At 44.7% G+C, this 10,245-nt stretch overlaps 1 protein-coding gene across 1 annotated transcript; it reads right to left on the bottom strand.

The window, feature by feature from the left end:
* Nucleotides 1-447: 447 nt before the first annotated feature.
* C8H16orf78 (chromosome 8 C16orf78 homolog) lies at nt 448-9,079 on the bottom strand. Its single transcript, XM_033158957.1, has 6 exons — nt 8,978-9,079; nt 8,487-8,633; nt 7,849-7,852; nt 3,494-3,643; nt 1,952-2,345; nt 448-603 (listed from the first exon to the last, which is right to left on the bottom strand). Exons 1-6 carry the CDS (start codon nt 9,041-9,043, stop codon nt 456-458), a joined length of 909 nt encoding a protein of 302 aa, XP_033014848.1. The 5' UTR covers nt 9,044-9,079; the 3' UTR covers nt 448-455.
* Between the last annotated feature and the right edge of the window lie 1,166 nt (nt 9,080-10,245).

Genomic DNA, 10,245 nt, shown 5'->3' with positions numbered 1-10,245 from the left:
CTAGGCTCTGTGGTTTAGACCACAGCGCCACCCGTGTCCCTCTAGGTTGGCTTAAACAAGCTAGTCAGTCGTCCTTATGCCTACTAGGATATGAGTTCTAATTTACAGCAAGAAATAACCTTAGAGCAAAGAGCTGCCATTTCAAATATTTCAAGGCAACCAGAGTAAATGCAGATGAATGGGGAAATGCATCATTTAATTTGACTTTTAGACCAGTTTTTGACCTGCTTCACTTTTTGGGGGGCGGGTGGGGAGGAGGGAATAACTATTTTTTTATATATAAAAACCATTTCAGCTCACACTTATAGTGAGTGCAAGAACCATTTTATCATTGCATCACAAGAACACACGCCTCACACACTATTTTGACTCCAAAAAGCGACTGGCTCTTCCAAGTATGGTGGTGGACATGTTACCCTAAGAGGCCGTCTTCTAAGCAATGCAACAGGCCCAATCTACAATACCTTGCTAGGACTGGATGAGAGCACCTTACTAACGTCAATGTCTGATGCTTTCATATGAGGATGCAAGTCAATATAAATCCCAGCTTCCTTGCACAGCTTCAGCAAGGTATCAATATTGCTCTGGGACAGACGAAGATACCTGTGCAAAACAAAACAAAACAAAACAAAACAAAACAAAACAAGAAGAAATGATGCTTATTAGTCACATTTGTTAGGAGGAAAAATCTACTGCCCTGAATTCTCTAGTATACTATTAATTCTAAGTCAGGGCTGGGGAAACATTTGGTCCTCCAGATGTTGCTGAACTGCAACTCTCCCAAAGGCTAGGGATGGTGGGATTTATAGTTCGTTAGCATCTGGAGGGACGAAGGTTCCCCACGCCTGTTCTAAGAGATGTGGCTGGCACCAGCATCTGACAAAACAGGGGCAATATGCAGGGCCCAAGGATAGTTGAGGGGCCCTCCCACCTTGCTCCAATTATCCTCCTGATAAGCTAGGGGGCAGGTGGTGTAACTGGATGAGCAGAATAAGCACAACGGGAAGTAGGCAAACAGACTGGATGAGATGCACAATATGAACTGGTTTGAGGACGTTGGCAGCAGAATGAGCCAAAGAGCTGCAGAAAACAGGAGAGACTCGAGCAGCCTTCTCCGACCTGCCATTGGCCCAAGCCATCATGGCCCATGTTCAGGAACGATGGTCAAGCAACATCTGCAGGGCATCAGGTTGGGGCAGGCTGGACTAGAGACACTAGAGACACAGCCAGGGAGCTGTTGGCCAGCTGGCTATCCTCTTCCTGCCTTTTTTACAGGGTCTACTGAGAGTTGGCACCATAGAGCAGTCTAGATTGGTGAGCCCACAAGGCAAGGTGGTAGTCAAGAAGTGATTCACAACACCAAAACAGTAATCAGTTCACCCTCTTTGCTTGTCTCCCCATGCTTGTCAAGAAGCGGATTAAGGAAAAAGAAAGGCCCTGTTCTGCTATTATGCTCATGAGTATATAAAACATGTGAGCAGGGGGAAAGGAGGTGAGTGCACCAGCTGTGGCCCTACCCACAGGATTGGAGTTCTAGTTCAGCAACATCTGGGGACCTGAGGTCAAATAATGCTGATGCATGAGGGCAGTGCTTTTTCTGGTGGTGCAGGAGGACACGTACCCCTAAACATTTTGTGAATCTAAGTTTGGCCTCATTGAGGGGCAGTATTTCAATATGAGTAGGAAAATGAGAGTACCCCTAAACATTTTTTCCCCAGAAAGAAGCACTGCAATGCATAACCCTGTAAAATCAGAGTTCTGTCACCACACAGGGAGACTTTGCACTGCAGACTTTGCATTGTTCTCCAACCTGAGGTGGGCAACAGGGACAGCCTGTTCCCCACTATTGTGTTGTCCTTACTTGTGAACACCTGGATAGGGCTAAAGTGATGTAGACATCACAGAGTGCAGGTTCTACTTGAGGGTTGCCTTTTTTTTGTTTTTTGCTAACCTGCAGCTCAAAAATTCTTCAGGCTTAATCTCAGGAAGCAGCTTGAGAGGCTTTGAGTTTTCTTCCTCCCACTCTTTCTCCAGCAAACTTTTGAGCTTCTTCTGCAATGCCGGGAATGCAGAGAGTGGCTTATGGAGAAGCAGTGTTGACAATGAGACCCGGTCTCCCCTCGCTGACAACCTTTGCAAGGAAGGGAAGAATGCCATGGCTTCTTGGAGTGATATGCTGTTGTCCTGGCTAGGCCCCCCAGGGCTGCTTCCCTTCCTGGTGTCTCTGTAAGGTGGGAACCCATGGTAAACACTGCTTCTGGGTGCAGTTACATTTCTGCCCGAGATGGTCTGCATGGGCAAATCCATTCCACTGAAAGGTGTGAGATCCTTGGAATTCTTCCGGTCTGAAAAAGATCAAGCACTTTGCTCAGAAAAGCACCTTCTGTTTGCTGGTTTTTATTTTCTAATTGTTTTAATTGTTTTTACTACCCATCTCAGTCTCAAACCTTTTACTGGCATATGGACAGAATTCTGAAATTCATAAAACCACTCAGCAAAATCTGCATCTAACAACTAAAATACATTCACAAATCTTCATTGCACGTTGCAGAAGCCTGGCAACTAGCTCCATCTTATTCCCATCCTGGGTTAGGAAGGCTACCTTACATTCATCTGACTATCACTCCCTGCTAACAGTTGTTTTTACTAATAGTTTTATTGCTTTATTATTTTTGTAAACTGCTTTGAGGAACAGGTATTATGCAGCATCTCTAAGAGTGCCAATTCTGCAGACCAAAGAGGTCAAGAGGGCATGAATGGGATAAGGTGATCTTGCGGGTTCAGGATCTACAGCTTCTGGAACGCCACAGGTCCCTCACCCCTGCTCTAAACCTAACCAAACCTGGCAGGTTGGAGCAGGGAAACCCCAGACTGGGTCTTGTGAATGCGATAACTGTGGGATGTGAAACACATAGCAGTCAAATACAACATTCCTAGAATGAACACGCTATGGGATGCTATGTATGCAGTCAGGAGAAAACTTCCTGTTTCCTCCTGAGCTGTGACAAACTTCCTCTGCATGTGACTAGAGGTGGGTGTGGCCTAATCTGGGCTAGTCTGCCTGGGTTATAAGAGCAAGGCAGGAAGCTCATGTTCTCTTCCTTTTGCTCTTCTCCATTTTGCTGTTCTATGTGTGAGCAGAAGTGACTGCCTGTTCGCAGTCAGTTAGGAACTAACTCCCTTATGGGATGGTTCCACATGTGTATATAGTTTTGTAACCTAGGTCTGCCTTCAGGGATCTTACTGTGAACTGCCTGATTGTGAGTAAACTACTTTTATATTGATTTTAAACAAGACTGTCGTGTCTATTCTTTTTCAGAGGGATAAGAAGGGATCTTACCAGGAATCGAGGCTCAGACAAGCAAACCGCTGTGTGTCTAAAGGGGAATGTTACTCTGCTAAGATATAGAACTTACTAACGCAAGTTAGGGAGGATATCATTAAACAATATATCCTCTCCTGCATCCCTAAACATTCCCACAATAATTCCTACCATTGTTTGACCTTTTGGTTGGGAGTCTCAGGAAGCTGACAAAGTTGGGCAGATGGTCACCAAGCTGGGTCCATGGGCTATCGAAGGAATCTTTCCGAGAGACTGTGCGAGTGTCTGTGAATTGTTCTTGGCTGGATGCAGGGTGGCTGGATGATGGCTTTGGTGAGGAAAAGGAGCACATTTTCTAATTTATTTGTCGATCACGCTTTGCAAACATTAGACCTCCTAACTGTCCCCTGGCATTTTAAAAATCTCAACTTCTTTTTACACCCACCCATACCCCCACACAGACTGTTCGCATTACCATTGGCTCCCTGTTGTGGGGGTGCAGCTTCTGCCATGGCTCATTTCAACCCCAGGCAGCCTATAATCTAGCCTTACCTTTTGCTGCATGCTTTAAATGCTTGGTGATAATGGGGCCTTTGGTCAAAGGCGGATTTATGGGCGCACGACCGGTGCGGCTGCACTGGGTGCAGAGCCTCGGGAATGCCACAAGTATTATTTAGAATGGAGAAGAAGAAGAAGAAGAAGAAGAAGAAGAGTTTGGATTTGATATCCTGCTTTATCACTACCCGAAGGAGTCTCAAAGCGGCTAACATTCTCCTTTCCCTTCCTCCCCCACAACAAACACTCTGTGAGGTGAGTGGGGCTGAGAGACTTCAAAGAAGTGTGACTAGTCTAGCCCAAGGTCACCCAGCAGCTGCATGTGGAGGAGAGGAGACGCGAACCCGGTCCCCCAGATTACAAGTCTAGCACTCTTAACCACTACACCGCATTGGCTCTTAAGAGCGAGAGGTAGGGGGGCACTGAATTTTGGCGCTGCCCTGGGTGCCACTGAAATTTGAGAGCCCTAGGCCAGCCACTGCTTTGGTCTGATCCAGTGATGCCTCTTTCTGATGTTCTTGCAAAGTCTATCAGATATATATTCCTTGTTATTATTGTGCATTTTTAAAATAGAGTCATGTTAGGCACTTGAAACCACCACCCCCTTTTTCAAATGTCAGACACTCTTTCCCTTTTCACCAGCAGCTGGTGGGTAAACATGTTGCTGCTTTTTTTTTTTTTAAAGAGCTTCCTTCGCCCTTAAAAAAATGTTCACATGGGAAAGTGTGAGACAGATGGCAAAAACAGATAAACGTTTCCCAAGAGATGCTAATCAACTACTTAAGGAAAATATGATCGAAGGGTCTTAAGGGGCAGTGATGAAATCTTTCTCTGTTTTAAATATAGAGGGTGGCAGGAATTTTGGTGCTTTCCCAACAGTATTTTTCCAAGGGATGCTTGGAAGGAGTTCAAGGAAGAAGCTGCGTTGGATTATTTTAATTGCTGTGTTTTAACAACATGCCACATCCAAACGCTCCTTTGAACAACGGCTGCAAAAGGTGATTCTTGACTTTGAGAAAAGCGAGATGAGCCCCTACTTCATCTTCTGCTCATTTTCAAGTTTGCAGGTCCCCTGGGGAGGGATTGCAAACTTTTATATCCAGCTTTTGTGCAGTTTATGCTGGGTGAGGGAAGTATATTGTCACAAACGCAGCCCACTTCACTGAGTGGCGGAGAAGATCCGGGGAAAGGGCTGACTCAGGTTTGGTTTCCTTCTGCAGGAGAGATCACGGGAGAAATACAATGCAATATTCAAGTGTATTTACAAAAATGCAAGCTGGGCATAAGAGTCACACTGCTATAAATCCATTGCCCCATTTAAGATGTCCAGCCAGGCATTGCAGCACCACGAGATGCTCTCAGGTTAGCACTGCCACCTTAATTCTTTCTCTTTCTTTTGGTCAGGGTGCATTCAAATATGGGGAAAATTGCATTAGTTTTCCTGATTTTAATGCTAGTGCTTCTGTGCTATATAATAGTGTTCCTTTCACATGGCAGGACCTGTTGTGTAATGGAACTGTGTCTTGTTGACTTATATGCCAATGTGTCATGCTAAATTTCATTCGCACCAGTGGGCGTGGTGTGACACAACAATAAATGTCACTGGACAATGTTGCTACTTCATTCACAGGATTAATGTAAAGACGTGCAGTGATATAAAATTAATTCTGATTACATTGGGTAAATAATAATTAGGTTCCGCTTGGAGATGCAGCAAATGTATTACAAACATATGTAATCACAGAAAGGGAGGGAGGGAGGGAGGTCAAAATGGGGTTTTGAAATTCGATGCAAAATTACTTTATTGCTTGATGTAAAATGGAAAATGAAATTTAAAAAGAGACAATGTTGCTACTTCCCCTCCATTTCTGAACATGTGTGCTTCTGTTCCCCATGAAAACATCAAGAAATAACTTTATGTTCCAAATTTCATCACTTTACTCCCGTGGTTTTCTGGGTTAGGGGGGCTGCATCCCCCCTCAAAATCAAATAGCACAGAAAGGAGTGCTAACCATATACTATGTTCCTTTAGTTTTCCAAAAGTGACTTTTACATTGTGTGAAACGTCAGATATAATGTAGAAATTAACAGTTAGGGAAATAGCGGGGGAAAGGAGTACCAGGGGTCAGCAAACTTTTTCAGCAGGGGGTCAGTCCACTGTCCCTCAGACCTTGGGGGGGCGGACTATATTTTTTTGGGGGGGGAATGAACGAATTCCTATGCCCCACAAATAATCCAGAGATGCATTTTAAATAAAAGGGCACATTCTACACATGTAAAAAAATGCTGATTCCCGGACTGTCCATGGGCCGGATTTAGAAGGCGATTGGGCCAGATCCAGCCCCCAGGCCTTAGTTTGCCTACCCATGGAGTAAACTGTTGTGTGAATGCAGCCTCAGTCTCATTCCAAACACACATGCACACACTCCCTATTCTGCTGTTCACACACAGAAATATCTATCTTAGAGCATGCTGGCAGGGGCTAGGACAGCTATTTTATCCCAGAGATCCCTCTGGACCTCTCCCATTGAGAAAGCATCAGCCATCCATGCCTGAGCACTTAGCTGGGGACCTGCTCAACAGGAAGGAAGTTAAGGACAGGAGGTCCTGTCTGAAACATTATTCAGAGCAGGGAGGTTGAATGCCGGTGGTTACAAGAGTCAGGCAGCTGCTCTGGCCAATGGACTGAACCAAAGGTTACACCATGGAAAAAGTGGGGATCGAGGATGGATTTGAAGGGAGGGAGGAGGGATGGGGGAGAAATCCCATTCAGTTCACATTTTAATGTGAGCCTACCTCGTTTGCACTTCACCAAAACAATATGCAAACCCAACCGCATCTGCCCATCAAAATCCACACATTTCAACATTTTCTGATGCAATGCTTCAACCAAGAAATCTGTACAAAGGATTTGGGTCTTAGGGGGAAATGTGCAGAAAATAATAATGAATGCATTTATTCATGAAAATCATATTGAAAAAATGCATTCTAGTAAGGGAAATTGGTTGTCAAAAGATGTCTGTTAGAGAAAATCACATGCAAAAATGCATTATCTTGGGATAAATGCTCATGGAAATGCTGTTGCGTTGGGGGGGACCTTCCCCCCTTCTTTTTAAAGAAAAAGTTCAGCTGGCAAACTGATGTGAGCTGAACTTAAGGTTGGGAAATTGAGAAACGGAGAGAAACTAAAATTGACAGAGTGGCCCACTCCTGCTCCTGGGCCAGTAATTTCACTGTCTTCTGCGTTCTCTGGAGGCATAGAAGCAGGATATTTTCTCCCTCTTTCTCCTGCCATCACAGAGCAAGCATGCCCAGACCCAACCAGCGTCTGCATCCTCTCAAGTCAGGCCTATCTGGGCATACTGTTCTTTGCCTCTCTCTCACCAGTCTGGTTCTTCTGACTTCCTGCTTGGAATACCGTAGCAGTTAACAGAGTAGCAGGTGCAGTACTGATGAATACAGCATATTGTGGGGAGGGATTCTCTCATTAGGGCCACGATTTAAGAAGTCATGGACTTTTGAGTAACTTCAAATTCCGCCTGCCCCCAAATATGCAAAAGCTCCCCCTTTTTATTCACAGGTGAGGCCATTGGGGCAACAAAGCTGTCAGAACACCCCACCCTGTGTTTAGTATTAGGAGGAGTTTGGTGCAAGTGATCATGTTGCATTTGGGTGTGACTAGGGATCTGTTGGCATTTAAAAGTGAACCTACCTAATTTGCACTTTTGGAAATGTACCACCCCAGCCATGCAATGTCTAGAAAAATGCATTTGCGCTAGGATAAAACGTCCATAAAAATGCACACATTAGTGAAGATCGTATGCAAAAATGCATTATATAAGGCAAAATTGCACATAGAATTTTGTGTACTAGGAGAAATCTGCATTTAAAGTACGTTTCTGAGCACAATTCAAAGTGTTGGTGCTGACCTTTAAAGCCCTAAATGGCCTCGGCCCAGTATACTTGAAGGAGCGTCTCCACCCCCATCGTTCAGCCTGGACACTGAGGTCCAGCACCTTCTGATGGTTCCCTCACTGTGAGAAATGAGGTTACAGGGAATCAGGCAGAGGGCCTCCTTGGTAGTGGAAATAAAGAACTATCTGACTTTTAGAAGACATCTGAATTCAGCTCTGTTTAGGGAAGTTTTTAATGTTTGATGTTTTATTGTGTTTTTAATATTCTGCTGGGAGCCGCCAAGAGTGGCTGGGGAAACCCAGTCGGATGGGTGCGGGGTATAAATAAATAAATAAATAAATTTCACGGGGATTTAAAACAAACTAACAAAAATAACAAACTAATATGGAAATGTGGACACCTAAACTTTACATGAATGAATGAGAAGCTGCAGCCAAGAGATTCAGCCATCTGTAGGTATGTCCTACAGAACCAAGAATGGAGCTAAGCAGAGACGTGCAACATTTTGTGGCTAAAAACAAAGCAACCCTCTTTCTTATGAGTCTGTGGTTTCTGCATTGCAGGGGGTTGGACTAGATGACCCTTCAGGTCCCTTCCAATTCTACAATTCCACTCTTTGTGCTGTGCGTATAGAGACAGCTAGATGAGCAACGTTTCCATATTGCCACCCTGCCCTTCCAAACTCCTTCATTACCTTGTAGTATAATGTTTTATAGGTTGAAGAAGAGGGCGAGATCTGTGCTTGCTTCTTCAGCCACCTTTTCACCTTCCTCTCCTCTTGCCTCAGCAGGTTATCGTTAATCATCTTCATGGAGTCAATAGACCGCCGAATCTTCTTCAGCTGAAGAGTTGGGGAAATAGGAACATGTGTGAACACAGGAAGCTCCCTTGCACTGCGGAAGACCGTTGAGCTATTTAGCTCAGTCTTGTCTGCTCTGCCTGGTAGCAGCTCTGTTGGGATTTAAACAGTTGGGTCTCCCCCAGCCCCAAAAGGAGATGCCGGGAATTGAACCTGGAACCTTCTGCATGTAATCTATTACACCACTGTGCTGTGGGCTTTCTCCTAGACCTGGTTGCTTGCAGGACCTTAGATCTGAGCTATCTAAACAGCTCAGGTAAAAGCAGGGGGTCCCCCACCCCCTGTTAAGCATCTGGTCACATGCAGGTAGTTTCCTTACTCCATACCTGAAATGCCTCTCTCTCATTGGAGACCCGCAGGGACTTTGCCCTTTTGTTTTCGAGCCAATCCATACTCCCCAGTGGCTTCCAGTTTCTTTCACCCGTGGTTCTGATTTAGTGGAAGCAAAGGCACCAGCCAGGGCCAAGGTAGCCAGAAAAGACCTGAATCAGCTGCCTACTGCCCATTTTGCCAGTCTAAAGCCATTGGCTGAGCCACGATGAAGGTGAAACAGCGGCTCATGAACTGTGATGCAACAATCTGTGTGCTTCCATGACTCTTGAAAGCGTTGCCTTGGCAACTAACCTGAAACCTTGAAAGGGACTGTGGTATCATTAATAGATAATTAGTCAAAGGATAACGATCAATGGCTCCTCGCTGGAGTTTTCATAGAGGCGCTTTTAGGTTTGTCTGTTAATATTGTGGTTGACATAAGCTTTTATCATTGTGAGTTGCGTGGAGCAGTGGTACTGTAGTATCCGCCACATGCTGCAGATAACAGCTCTCATTGGCGCCATGCTGGCTGGTGCTGATGGGAGTTGTAGTCCCAGACATCTGGAAGGGACCAAGCTTACTACCCCTGGTTTAGAGGAAGCACTTATTCATATCTAGAGAAATTTATCCAGGAGGAAGAGAAATTCCCCCAGAGTTTTGTGTAGGTGGTAGGTTACCATTCACAGTGGCATAGCTTCCTGGTTTTCTTATTTATACGGTATATATTTTGGTGCTGCCACAAGTCTGCTGTCCCCCATCACAATACCCCAGGGGTAGTGTCCTCCTCAAAGCATTTTGTGTTTGTGTGAAATAGGAACTGCAACAACAAAAACAAACATAAATATTACAAATTGTGGTGAATATTTGGAGAAAGCAGCCTTATTTTTCTAGGGAAAGGGGAGAAGCACGGAATCATAGAGTCAGAAGGACCCCAAGAGTCGTCTAGTCCAAGCCCTTGCAATGCAGGAATCACAGCAACATTGTGGTCCAGACTGGTTGTCATCTGACCTCTTTTTAAAAAAAATTCCAGTGAAGGAGGTTGAGCAGCTCTTCTCATAAGGAAGTTCTTCCTAATGTGTTGTCAAAATCTCCTTTCTTGTCAGTGGTTTAGGTCCTGCGCTCCAGAGCAGCAGAAAACAAGCTTGTCTCCATGTCTTCTGAGACATTTTGACAATGCTGCAATTCTTTTATAATTACTATAAAAAGGTGCAAAATGTAAAAACAATAGTAATGAGGCATTGGCAGCTTGGAAAATATTTGTGAGAATCTAGCCTTCTTTGGG

The sequence above is a fragment of the Lacerta agilis genome, chromosome 8, assembly GCF_009819535.1.
Source record: "Lacerta agilis isolate rLacAgi1 chromosome 8, rLacAgi1.pri, whole genome shotgun sequence".
Lineage (NCBI taxonomy): Eukaryota > Metazoa > Chordata > Lepidosauria > Squamata > Lacertidae > Lacerta > Lacerta agilis.
The sequence above is the reverse complement of the archived record's forward strand: the minus strand, read 5'-3'. Positions and strand labels throughout refer to the sequence as shown.